A 13,747-nucleotide genomic window follows, 5' to 3' on the forward strand; every position below is an offset into this window, starting at 1 on the left:
GAGCATCTAAACCAAGAATCATCTCTCAGAGGATGGGGCAACTGTGGCAGGAATATGGAAAGCAAAGCACACAGCAGAAGCACAAGACATGAGGAGCAATGAGATGCTGAGCACTGAACCTGCAGCATTTAAACACAAACTAACAGAAGCACTGAAAACGTTGCCCAGGTAGAGCACCTCACTACTCCGCTGCCACACTTCTACACCTTTTTGTGCTCACTTCCCACTTCTCTGCACCAGAGCTTTCTCATGGCACTCTTCACCTCCTCGTTTCTCAGCGTGTAGATGAGCGGGTTCAGCATGGGGGTGATGATGGTGTAGAACACTGCCACGCTCTTGTCCTCCGACAGATTGCTGGAGGGACGGATGTAGATGAAGGTGCACGGCCCAAAGAACAGGACCACCACGGTGATGTGGGACCCACAGGTGGAGAGGGCCTTGTGCCACCCTTCAGAGGTTTGACTTCTCAAGGAAGCCAGGATGACCGCGTAGGACGTGACCAGGATGAGGAAACAAGTCAGAGTGATCATCCCGCTGTTGGCCACCACCACGACGCCCACGGCGTAGGTGTCGGTGCAGGCCAGCTGCAGCAGGGGGTGGACGTCGCAGAAGTAGTGGTCGATTTTGTTAGGGCCACAGAAGGGGAGCCGAGTGGTCAGCAGAGTCTGAGCTAGGGAGTGCAGGAAGCCTCCTACCCACGAGCCGACCACCAGCCGGCCGCACACGCGCCTGGTCATGAGGGTGGTGTAGTGCAGGGGCCTGCAGATGGCCACGTAGCGGTCGTAGGCCATCACCGTGAGGAGGAAGATCTCTGTGCAGCCAAAGAAATGCACCCCAAAGAGCTGTGCTATGCAGCCCACGAAGGAGATGGTTTTGTTTTCAGCGAGGAGGTCGGCGATCATCTTGGGGGCTGTGACGGAAGAGTAGCAGATATCTATGAAGGACAGGTAGCCCAGGAAGAAATACAGGGGGGAGTTCAGGCGCTGGCTGCTCACTACAGTGCTCACAATCAGCAGGTTTCCTGCCACAATCATCAGGTAGAAGAACAGAAACATCGCAAAACACATTTTCTGCACCCCTTGGCTCACGGAGAGGCCCAGAAGAATGAACTCCTTCACACTGCTGATGTTGGCCATGTTCATCGGTGGGGTGGTGATGCTGTGTCCAGCCTAGGCACGTGGGAAAACAAAGACAAGTGATTCCTCAGCTCTCTGCATCATTGCACATGAATTCTTTATCAGAAGTAAGAAATCAATAGGATTAATGTTAAGATTATGCAGTAAGTGTTTTGTTGTCTTTCAATTCTCTTTGCATGAACTTCAGCCATGCCTATGACCACACAGAGACAGGTCCACTCTGTGGTGGACACAGAGAAGGGCAACAAAGCTGGGGAGGGGGCTGGAGCACAAGTCCTCTGAGGAGAGGCTGAGGGACCTGGGGTTGTTTAGCCTGGAGAAGAGAAGGCTGAGGGGAGACCTTATTGCTGTCCACAACTACCTGAAGGGAGGTTGTAGCCAGGTGGGGGTTGGTCTTTTCTCCCAGGCAAGCAGCACAAGAGGACACAGTCTCAAGCTGCACCAGGGGAGGTTTAGGCTTGAGCTTAGAAAGAAGTTCTTCACAGACAGAGAGGTTGCCCATTGGGATGGGCTGCCCAGGGAGGTGGTGGGATCAATATCCCTGGGGATGTTTAAGAGGAGGCTGGATGAGGCACTTAGTGCCATGGTCTGGTTGATTAGTTAGGGCTGGGTGATCGGTTGGACTTAGTGATCTTGGAGGTCTCTCCCAACCTGGTTGACTCTGTGTTCCTCCATCCTGGGCCTCCAGGATCATGAAGGACTGGATGATGGTCGATGTGTCAAGGACAAGGCTGCAGTGTTCAGCTCAAGTGCTACAGAAGTTTCGAAACATGTTTGTCCTCTGTGTAGACCAAGTCCTCGATGACAGCCTTTGTGAAAACATTGCCTTTAGCAGTGTCCAGAGGATCACCAGAATCCCAGCATGGTGGGGTTGGAAGTGATCTCTGGAGATCATCCAGTCCAAGCCCCCTGATAAACACACAGCAGCTTGCCCAGGAGCACAATGACCAGGAGCAGCTGGAAGCTCTCCAGAGGAGGAGACTCCACAACCTCTCTGGGCAGCCTGCTCCAGGGCTCCATGACCCTCAAAGTATTCTTGGAAGGCTGATTTATTTTATGAGCAAAAAGGATCTGAATTGTTGTTGAGGGGGAAAGGAAACCACCTGCAGGGGGACAAAAAATCTCTTTTGTGTGTATACATTTTGAAACAGAAATTTGCAGCTTTGTGAGCTTGAACAATTGAGTGCTGGGGAAATTATCTACCATGGCTCAAACAGCAACCAACCTCACATCTGCCAAGCTCGAGTGTTGAGCTTCCTCTGAATGTCAGCAACATTCCTTGGAGAGGAAGGAAGAGTGGAAGGAGCTTTTCAGAACTTCTGTTGCAGTACTGTAGAAGTTTTACTTCATGCTGATTTGTAAAACACTCAGGGGGAGTGTAATGAGACATGGAGGTCCTGGAGCAGGGCAATGAAGCTGGGGAAGGGTCTGGAGAACAGGGCTGGGGAGGAGCAGCTGAGGGAGTTGGGGGTGTTGAGCCTGGAGTAAAGGAGGCTGAGGGGAGACCTTCTGGCTCTCTGCAGCTCCCTGCAAGGAGGCTGGAGCCAGGTGGGGGTTGTGCTCTTCCCCTAAGGGACAAGTGACAGGGCAGGGAGAAATGGCCTCAGGTTGGCCCAGCAGAGGCTTAGATTGGACTTGAGGAACTATTTCTTGCCCTTGAGGGCTGTCAAGGCCTGGCCCAGGCTGCCCAGGGCAGTGGTGGAGCCCCCATCTCTGGAAGAGTTTAAAAGATGCAGAGCTGGTTTAGCATCAGCCTTAGCAGAGTTAGATACTGGTTGGACTGGGTGATGCCAGAGTTCTTTTCCAACCAAAACAACTCACAACTATTCAACCAGATATCAGAACTGCTTTAGTAAAAGAAACCTGGGAATCCCTGTGTGGAACTTTTCACTGAGTTAAACAAAAAAAATACAGGCACCTCTTGGAGGCAAATCATCAGCTGTGTGGGATTCAGGCTAGGAACAAAACATGCCCAGTCAAGTGCTGTTAAAATATCACCACTGCAAGTCCAGCCCAGGGAAAGCACAAACAGTGCTTCCTCTGTGTGTGCAGATGATCTGAGCAGCTCTGTGGAATGCTTCAGTTAATTCAGAGGATACCTGGCAGCAAAATTAGAACCTCTTGTGCTGGAAAAACAAACAAACAAAGCACACCAAAAACCCAAGCAGCAACAACTCCCAACCTCATCAGGAATCCACAGGCAACACTGAAATGGAGAAACCCCCAAATTGCTCTCAAACTGGCAAAGTGAAGCCCACAGAGGAAGTTGGGAAAGGCAGGGACTTTTCTTTCTGCCTACAGCTGAGCTACAGGAGGTAAAAGATAGCCAAGAAGTGGGATAAAAATGACATGGATAGCTCCTTTCCAAGGAAAAAGCGATCAGTGTGATAGGGATTTCTAGCCAGTCTTACCAAGCTGAGGTCCTTCCTGTCCTTCCTCTCCTCACTCAGCACTGATGTGGTTTTCTGCAGAAAACAGAAGGGTGACACAGGTTCATATTTGTGGTTGTACCACTGGAAGCAAAGCAGCTGGGCTCCACCTCAGCCCGAGATGAGCTGGGAGCAAGCCCCAGCAGCCTTGGTGTGGTGTTTAGGCAATCGGTGGTTGGAGAAAGGGGAGCAGTGATCCAGGACAGCTCCAGCCCCAAAGAACGGCAGGTGGGAGGCTCCTCAGCTGAAACAAGGAGCCTGGTTTTGAAAGGGTTGTAAAAATCCAACCCACTGACAGCAGCCAGCTTTACTGGGTGTCCCTCTTGGCATGGCCCAAGTCACCACCACCATCCAGTTGCATGTCACAATATATCCATTCAGCTCATCCCATCTCCTTGGCTTATGGCTTGCCTAGATCTGAGCTACTCACATGCACTGCTGCTTCTGCCTTTGCAGGGTGAGTCCTGAGAGCCTAAGGTGTCTGCTTAAAGAGGTAAGGAGTTACCTGCTGGAGGTGCCTGCTTCTTCTGTTGACTCTAAGAGGATCATAGAATCATAGAAGGTTAGGGTGGGAAGGGAAGGGAAGGGAAGGGAAGGGAAGGGAAGGGAAGGGAAGGGAAGGGAAGGGAAGGGAAGGGAAGGGAAGGGAAGGGAAGGGAAGGGAAGGGAAGGGAAGGGAAGGGAAGGGAAGGGAAGGGAAGGGAAGGGAAGGGAAGGGAAGGGAAGGGAAGGGAAGGGAAGGGAAGGGGAAAAAAAATATCCAGAGTACCTGTAAGACTCACCTCCTCTCTGCTTGGAAATCTAATGGACTGTGTAAGGGATGGGTGATTTTATCTCCCTAACACCTGCCTTCCCTGGTAGGCGAACACCAAGTCTTTAAAGAGCAGAGAAGAGCTTCTGGAAAGCTTCCAAGGCTTCCTTAGGAGGTGCCTTTTACTGTCTTCTTTTTTTAAAATCTTGGTGTTTTCTGCCTATGTGAGAACTGCTCTGACAGGCTGGCTGGAGAACATGGCCAGACCTGTCTGAGGTATTCACCAGCCAGCAGAAGAAAGACGACTGAGAGGAAAACTGCTTAAGGAGCACTGTGCAACCTTCCCCAAGGACAGCTCCCAGAGCGAGGGCTCTTGGGGCTGGAGGATGGAGATGGGGAGGGTTAGTAAAGGGAAAACAAACAGAAGACACAAAGGAGGAGATATTAATTCTGTCCTGATTTAAATGCTTAATTAAACCTATTAAAGAAATGGCCATTGGTTAGCGATGGTGGTCACAATCTAGAATCAGAATCACAGAGTGGTTTGGGTTAGGAGGAACCTCTAAAGCTCATCTAGTCCAATCCCCCCTGCAGTAACCAGTCCCATCCCCAACCAGAGCAGGTTGCTCAGAGCCCCAAACAACCTGACCTAGAATGGTTCCAGGGGTATGGCATCTGGGCAACCTGGGCCAGGGTCTCACCACCCTCAGTGTTGAAATATTCCTTCCTTCTCTGCAGTCTGAATCTCTGTCAGTTGGCTTCTGGGCTGTGAGGGCACATGGCCCAGCTCATCTCCAGCTTTGAATGATCTCCTGAAGGCTTTTCAGGATTTCTCCAGTAGAAATAACAGCTGAATGTTAAACTGGACAAGCACAAGTGGCACCAGGGGAGGTTTAGCTTGGATATCAGGAATAATTTCATCACTGAAAGGGTCATCAGGCACTGGAACAGGCTGCCCAGGGAAGTGGTGGAGTTACCATCCCTGGAGGTGTTTAAAAGATGCTTGGATGAGGAGCTTAGGGGCATGGTCTGTATGGCTGTGTACAAGCAGATGTGAGATTGTGGCTGGACTCAATGATCTTAAGGTCTTTTGCAACCAGACAAGTCTTTGACTCCGTTCCATGATGCAACCTAGTTTGGTTAACCCTTTCCAGAGTCCCTCCTTATGCCATGCTTGGTGGTTTTCCCAAGTGGAGAAGCTCACTAGATCCACAGCTTTGGCTTTACAGCTTTGTGAGCCATAAGCCAGCACTTTTAACTCTTTGTGTGTCCCAAAAGCCAAACACATACACCACAAATCTCCATTAAAAAGAAATCAGAGAGACTTCTAGCAGTAAGGAAGAGAGGTGCCATGCCCTGGGGGGTGGTAAAGAGCTGCCTGTCATGGTAGTCTTCTTAAGGGTAGTGCTTATGTTTCAGTTAAGATTCCAGGGAGATAGCAGGTGGCTTAGGTTACCTCTTGATGACCCTTCAAGTCCTGTTTTACCTGAAATTTCTTCACTGGCAACCCAGTGGATGAAGTCTCTTGCAAGAACTTACATGTTTTAGCAGATGTCAGCAACTGACACAGTAAAGAAAATCCTTCCTGTACAAAAGGGGAAACCAAGGAAGGAAGTCAGCTCTTACATCAGTGGAAGGCAGCAGAGTCAAGTCTTGTCCTATGGGTTTCCCTCTCCAGGGATTGAGTCACTTGATCTACCTCAGACCTGGGTTTAGGATGGGATTGGTTCTGAAAGAGACTTCTAAATTTTGAGTAAAATTACTTGGGGCAGGCAAAGGCCACGTCCAAAGAGTTACAGTCAGTGCCTTAGTGTCCCAGTGAAACCCAGCAGTGGGTGGTGTCCCTCAAGAGTCCATACTGGGACCAGTACTATTCCATATCTTCATCAGTGTTATAGACATTGGGATCAAGTGCACCCTCAGCAAGTTAGCAGACGACACCACACCAAGTGGAGTGGTTGATAGACTTGAGGGAAGGGTTCCCTTCCAGAGGCACCTGGACAGCTTGGGGAGAGGGCTCATGAGCACCTCATGAGGTTCAGCAAGGCCAAGTGCAAGGTGTTGCACCTGGGCTGGGGTAATCCCCAATGCCAACCCAGGCTGGGTGATGAAGGGCTGGAGAGCAGTGCTGAGAAGGGCTCGGGGTCGTGGTGGGTGAAAAACTGGATATGAGCTGGCAGCAGGCACCCACAGCCCAGAGCCAGCCATGGCCTGGGCTGATCCCCAGCAGTGTGTGCAGCAGGGGCAGGGAGGGGATTCTGCCCCTCTGTTCTATTCTGTTGAGACCCCTCTGCAGTGCTGGGGCCAGCTCTGGAGTCTTCAGCACATGGAAGACATGAAACTGTTAGACTGGGTCCAGAGAAGGGCCATGAAAATGATCTGAGGGCTGGAACAGCTCTCCTATGAAGAAGGGCTGAGTGAATTCAGCCTGAAGAAGGCTCCTCAAGACCTTCTTGTGGCCTTTCAATGTATAAAGAGGGCTTACAAGAAAGACTAAGGCTTTTCAACAAGTTCTGTTGTGACAGTACAAGGGGTGATGGTTTTCAACTGAAACAGAATAGGATTAGATTGGACATAAGGAAGGGTGTGGTGAAACATTGCACAGGTTGCCCAGGGAAGCTGTGGATGAACCCATCCCTCAAAAGTGTTCAAGGCCAAGTTGGATGGGGCTCTGAGCAACCTGATCTAGTGAAAAATGTTGCTGCCCATGGCTGGGGGTTGGAACAAGATGAGTTTTGCAGCCTTCCAACCCAAAGCATCATCTGATTCTTTGCAGTCAAGAAGAGGCTCACCCTTCCTAACCTGACTCTTCTGCAGCCAAAGGTGGATCTATGAACTGAATCACAGCAAAGCAAATGGATCTTCCAAGTCATGCATCACTTCAGCTCACATTGATCACTGGTCTGAAGGCCTCTGTCTACTTTTAGCTTCTGATTTATGGGTGCCAGCAGTTTCATCCACTGCCCATTGCTTCATTTTATTGACATTTCCTAACATTTCAAATGGTTACCCAGGTAATGCAGCCACCTCCTGGCACAGAACACCAGAGATCCATGCAGTGAAGATGGAAATCCCCAAATGAATGAGGAGGTTAAATGCTGTTCTGGGTGAGAAGAGTCCTCTAACTTAAGTTAGCACTGTAGGTTGGAGTCCTGGCCAGGTCACTAAGGGTTTAACTGCAGTTACTGTAGGAAACAGAGTGTTGGGTAAGAAAGGAAAACCAGTTTTACAATCTTTGGGAAAGGAAGAGGAACATCAAGTGACAGAAGAAGCTACAGATGAACCATGGAGCATCTTGCCTGCTGAACTCCTTGGGCCAGGTCTGCTGAATTCTGTACCCACATAGCAGTGTTTGGCTGGTGTCAAACCCATCTCCTTTTCCTTCCCTAGCAACATAGACTAGCAGAAGCCCAAATCAAGAGCTGCTGATATCTCCTGTTGCAAAATAATTCCCTCTAAGGAGGTGCTTACAGCCAGGAAAGGAGGAAGGTGTTTCTGTGTTTACCCTCTGCTTCTCTTGGCACACAGAATCAGAGAATGGTTTGGGTTGGAAGGGACATTAAAGGTCATCTAGTTCCAACCTTCCTGCCATGGGCAGGGACACCTCCTGTCAGACCAGATTGCTCAAGGCTCCATCCAACCTGGCTCTAAACACTTCCTCTGGACACCGTGGTGGTGGTAGCTCATGCACGTGGAGGGACTGCACATGGGGAGAAGATGAGTGAGGTGGTGTGGGTGGGCAGTGAAAGGTGGCAAGGGGCTGTTATAGAGAGATGTGAGGTGGTGAAGAGGTGTGAATTTGGTGGTGGAAAGGTTGGGGCTGAGGTGCTGTTGGGGGGGGGGGAAGTTGTGAAATGGGAGTGGAAGGCAGGAGGTTGGAGGCTGCCTTGAGGGGCTTTGTGAAATCGGAAGTGGCTGAGGTGTGGTGAAGGACTGTGCTGAAAGACAGAATGAAGTGGCAGGTAATACCTGGGGGGGAATTTGGGTTGAAAGACCTCCTGACATCAGAAGCAGACATTGTGTGTTGAAGGCAGCACAAGCAGAGCCTGTGGAGTTGGAGGTGCTGAGGTGTGGAAGGATTATGGAGGTTGGGTGGACCCTGCTCCAGAAGTCAGAGAATCACAGAGTCATTTTGGTTGGAAGAGATCTTCAGTTTCATTGAAAGGCTGGGTGAACAACCTATGGACTCAGCAGAGTGGTGACTTGCCTGGGGAGAGGCTGTGGGTCAGAAGAGGACACTCTGTGGTGATGGGTGTGCTAAGGCTGCTTTGCAGGGACAAACGGTCCTTGAGGGTGTGCTGAGTGAGGTTGTGAAATCATCAGCAGGCATTATGGAAGAGGACTGACAGTTTCTCAGTCTCTGTGACCCAGCAGCAGCCAGGCACCTTCTCCAAGGGCTGTGACACTAGAAGATCCCTGGGACACAGGTAGGAAAGGAAGCACCAATGCAAGAGGCAAGGTCTAGTTCTGTACAGTTCTTGCTTTCTTTGTAGCATGAGAGTGGCTGAAGAAGGGAGAAGTAGTGAAAACCACGTTGAGAGCCGTGGCAGTGACAGGTTCTGCACAAAGAGGGAAGCGGTTCACAACTAAGTGACCACACAAAGCTTTCGCCACGAGGGTGATTGGCTGGCTGACAGATGCCACATCGAGGAGAACTTTTAAAAGGCTGCCTGACCAGCTCAGCACTGCAGTAGGACACAAGGAGTTTATCTGGGCCCCATGTCACAGAATTCAGGTCACCGTTTCACCCAGCAGATCCTTACCAGGCAACTGCTGCAAGCCAGTCACTGAAATTCCAAGCAACCCACCAAAAGGTGAGAGATTCTGAGATGCCTTTCTGCCTAATGCTTGCTGTCAGGCTTTTGGAGAGGTGGTTAGGGGAGAGGAGGAGGGGAAAAAAAATGAGGAAGAGACGTCAAATATTTTCTTCTCCTCCTCCTGGTTAGAGATTGGCTGTAAGAAATTGTCTTGCTCGTTTTCAAGCTAAGCACAGCTTTGTTATGGGGACCCTTTTCCATGAACAACCTGTGACAGAACGAGAGGACACAGTCTCAAGCTGTGCCAGGGGAGGTTTAGGCTGGATGTTAGGAAGAAATTCTTCCCAGAAAGAGAGATTGGCCACTGGAATGTGCTGCCCAGGGAGGTGGTGGAGTCACCATCACTGGAAGTGTTTAAGAAGAGACTGGATGAGGCACTTAATGCCATAGTTTAGTTGATTAGATGGTGTTGGGTGATAGGTTGGACTTTATGATCTCAAAGGTCTTTTCCAACTTGGTCAATTCAATTCAATTCAATTCAATTCAATTCTATTCTATTCTATTCTATTCTATTCTATTCTATTCTATTCCATTCCATTCCATTCCATTCCATTCCATTCCATTCCATTCCATTAACTGCTCTAAATGCCCCTCAGTAATATAAGCTGTCATGAGTGGTTTTGGTCTTAGATAATCACTGAAGATTAGCCAAGGAAACACAACAATGAAACTTTCTCTCCATAGTCTAAAACGTGGTGTCAAGCTTGTTCAGACTGCTGTGTGCAGGATCCTGTCCTCCAGACCCTTCCCCAACTTTGTTGCCCTTCTCTGGACCTGCTCCAGCCCTTCAATGTCCTTCTTGGAGTGAGGAGCCCTAAACTGAACCCAGGATTCAAAGTGTGTCCTCCACAGTGCCCAGTCCAGGGAGACAGTCCCTGCCCTGGTCCTGCTGGCCACTGTAGCCTCCTGCATTTATCTTGCTTGTGTGCCTGCAGCAGAGAACAGTGGGTCTGAGGTGCTGAGATGAGCCAAAAAACTACTCAGTCTGACACATTTTGTGTGTTTGTGGGAGTCTCCCTCCATGTGTGCTGCAGCTTCATGCAAAGACAGAACAAGCTCTTCATGCTGGTTGAGCTGTGCAATGATTCACATCTTCCCAGCTCTCCCCATTTCAACTTGTTCCTCTCTTCTTCTGTCTCCTGCTGCCTCCTCTTTTCAAAACTAATAGCTGGTGGGGAGAGAGAAAAAGGGAGGTGGTGTTTGACCTCATCAGACAAACAAACAAACAAAAAGTGTGAAATCTATTTTCAAACTTCCCTCCCCCCAAGATTCTCACTCAGATCCCAGTATTGAAGGGGAAGAATCAGGGTGAAGTGCCTGAGGGAATGGGGTGGAGTAATAATTTGAGTCATCATTCCAGTGTCCTTTGAGGGTCAGTCTCTGCTCACTCTCTCTTCTCCAGGTTGAACAGCCCCAGCTCCTTCAGCTGCTCCTCACAGGATTTGTTCTCTAGACTCTTCACCAGCTTTGTTGCTCTTCTCTGCACCCTCTCCAGCAACTCAATGTCTATCCCTCCTTAAATCAAGCTCTGGCTACAAAGAGCAGGAATCAATCCAGAACCACCACCAGGTCACCAGGAGGGAATGTCCCTTTGGAGTTAGCAGCTCTGTCCTCTCTTGCAGGTCTGTCTGAAATCACTCGTGATGAGTAACTTGACTACACCGATCTTCCTTCCAACGGCAACCAGCCAGCCCCATGGGACTAACCACAGCGGGGCTGTGGGAAAGGTAGAGCCATCCTATGCTGTCCTCAAGTTCATGGAGAGCTTCTGCCTCATCAGTGCTGCCTGTGGGATGGTGGGAAACGGCATGGTCCTGTGGTACCTCGGCTTCCGCATCCGGAGGAACCACTTCACCGTCTACATCCTGAACCTGGCCGCTGCCGACTTTGGCTACCTGCTCTGCATCGCCATCGAGACGGTGCAGTACCTGATGCAGTTCAACGTGGGGGTGCAGTTTGGGATATTCCTCTTCCTGGATCTGTTCATGTATGGGACAGGCTTATACCTCCTGACGGCCATCAGCATTGAGCGCTGCCTCTCTGTCCTCTGTCCGATCTGGTGCCGAAGCCACCGCCCCAAGTGCTTGTCTGGCATCATCTCCGGCCTGCTCTGGAGCCTCTCCTTGCTGCTGAATGCACTTGGGTACATCCTGTGCACTGTTCGCCCCTCTGCCAGGACCTGCCACCTTCTGCTCATCACCATTGGAACCTTGGACTTCCTCTTCTGCACGCCCCTCATGCTGCTCTTCAGCCTGACCCTCTTCCTCCGGGTGAAGTGCAGCTCGCAGCGCCTCCAAACCGGCAGGCTCTTCACTGTCATCATGCTCACTGTCCTCTTCTTCCTCATTTTTGCTGTTCCTCTGAGCGTCCTGATCCTTTTTGACTTCTTGGGCTACAAGTTTCTCTACTCCCCCGAGATCGGCTTTGTGCTGTCCTGCGTCAACAGCAGCCTCAACCCTGTCATTTACTTCCTCGTGGGGAGCTACAGGGATCGAAGAATCAAGTTCAGGCTCAGGTTGGCATTCCAGAGGGCCTTTGAAGATTCAGCAGATGACAAAGATGAAAGGGATACCCGTGACACTATGACTATGTCCTCCCAGGACCCCACCATGCCTAACACAGTAGCATCAGCCCTGAGCTGAGGACCAATAGCTTACAGAACTGGGCTTATCTCACCTGACCTTCAGAACCTCCACTCTAGGTCTACCCTTTAGCTACTCAATTTAAGCTCCATCTGTGGTCGGTGAAAACATACCAGCAGCTGGACCACAGAATTTGTTTGGACTGCATTAGGACCATCTTGCAAGTGCAGTGTTTCTATTGCATGGCCATTAAAGGATTTCAGTTTGATGAGGTGAATGTCTTGGTGTCTGCATTTCATCACTGGAATCCCACTCAGAATTTTCAGCTCACAGAATCCCCCCAGTCCCAGCATGGTGAGGTGGGAAGGGAGCTCTGGAGGTCACCCAGCCCAAGTCCCCTGCTAAAGCAGGGCACCCACAGCAGCTTGCCCAGGAGCACAGTGCCCAGAGGGGGTTGCCAGCTCTCCACACAAGGACACTCCACAACCTCTCTGGGCAGCCTGCTCCAGGCCTCCAGCACCCTCACCCCAAACAACTTTCTCCTCAGCTTCAGAGGCAACCTCCTGCCTGCCACTTTGTGCCCTCTGCCCCTTGGCCTGGCCCTGGGCACCACTCAGCAGAGTCTGGTCCCAGCCTCTTGCTCCCCACAGCTCCTTTAGCTCTTGCTGAGCATTGCTCAGCTGCCCTCTGGGGCTGCTCTTCTGCAGGCTCCACAGCCCCAGGGCTCTCAGCCTTTGCTGCTCACAGAGCTGCTCCAGGCCCCTCAGCATCTTCAGAGCCTCCACTGGACTCTCTCCAGTACATCTCTCTCTGTGTTCAGCTGGGGAGCCCAGAACTGGGTGCAAGTTTTAGAGCAATCAGCAACCCTCATGACTTCTAATCTTCTCAGAGTAGAGGAAACTAACAGAAAGAAACTTTGGGAGGTAAGTAGTACAGAAAACATCCTTTTTTGCTGGCAGATGTTGTTATTTTGTACAGATTGGTGATCTCATGGTCATTGTATGAATATTAGCTCCTCATTAATAGGTTTTATTGTTCTCTATTCTTAATTGATGAAGCTCATGGGTATTTGGCTGAGGGAACTGGAGTTTAGTCTGGAGAAGAGGAGGCTGAGGTGAGACCTCATTGCCCTCTACAGCTCCCTGAAAGAAGGTTGAAGTGGAGTTTGGCCTCTTGTCCCTAGTATCAGGTGATAGAATGAAAGGAAATGGCCTGAAATTGTGCCAGGAGAGGTTTAGGTTGGAAATTAGAAACAGTTTCTTCCCTGCAGGAGTGGTCAGGGATTGGAACAGGCTGCCCAGGGAGGTGGTGGAGTCACCATCCCTGGAGGTGTTCAAAAAAGGATTGGACTTGGCACTTTGGGACATAGTTTAGTGGGCATGGTGGTGTTTGGTTGATGGTTGGACTCAATGATCTTAGAGGGCTTTTCCATCCAGAACAATTCTATGATTCTACAATTGTCTCCATCTTAAAATCCTACCTTGGTCCACTGTGCCTTTTCCAGAGCTTCCTTAGGATGTGTTCCCATCCTAGGTGTGCTTTGCATGAAAGCAGCAATCTGTGTATCATCCATTCTCTGGGAGGTTCCTCAGAAAAAGTAAGCAGCTGAGAAGAACCAGAAATGCTGATTGCACAGTGTGGAGAGGAACCTGAATTACTCATGAAGACTTCACTAGGCACTAGACAAATCCTCATGAAAATAAACAGAGAGGAGAATGGAGACAGAAAATGGGGACTGGAGCTGAGAAATAACGTTTTGTTTAAGACAGAGGAGACCTTCTAATGGAATGGAATGGAATGGAATGGAATGGAATGGAATGGAATGGAAGAGAAGAGAAGAGAAGAGAAGAGAAGAGAAGAGAAGAGAAGAGAAGAGAAGAGAAGAGAAGAGAAGAGAAGAGAAGAGAAGAGAAGAGAAGAGAAGAGAAGAGAAGAGAAGAGAAGAGAAGAGAAGTGTGTGAATATCAACAGCATAAGGGCTTCACCTGCTGCCTCTGGTCTAAGTCCCCAGGTAGGATAGGATAGGATAGGA

At 50.0% G+C, this 13,747-nt stretch overlaps 2 protein-coding genes across 2 annotated transcripts; one reads left to right on the top strand and one right to left on the bottom strand.

Annotated features, from left to right (window-relative positions):
- Window positions 1-200: 200 nt before the first annotated feature.
- LOC104304446 (olfactory receptor 4S2) lies at window positions 201-1,142 on the bottom strand. The gene has a single exon (XM_009905187.2). It carries the CDS (start codon window positions 1,140-1,142, stop codon window positions 201-203), a length of 942 nt encoding a protein of 313 aa, XP_009903489.2.
- A 9,634-nt stretch (window positions 1,143-10,776) lies between these two features.
- On the top strand, window positions 10,777-11,828 carry LOC104304447 (proto-oncogene Mas). The gene has a single exon (XM_009905189.2). The coding sequence runs from the start codon at window positions 10,777-10,779 to the stop codon at window positions 11,773-11,775; it is 999 nt and encodes a 332-aa protein (XP_009903491.1). The 3' UTR covers window positions 11,776-11,828.
- Window positions 11,829-13,747: the final 1,919 nt, after the last annotated feature.

The sequence above is a fragment of the Dryobates pubescens genome, chromosome 22, assembly GCF_014839835.1.
Source record: "Dryobates pubescens isolate bDryPub1 chromosome 22, bDryPub1.pri, whole genome shotgun sequence".
In the NCBI taxonomy this organism is placed as follows: domain Eukaryota; kingdom Metazoa; phylum Chordata; class Aves; order Piciformes; family Picidae; genus Dryobates; species Dryobates pubescens.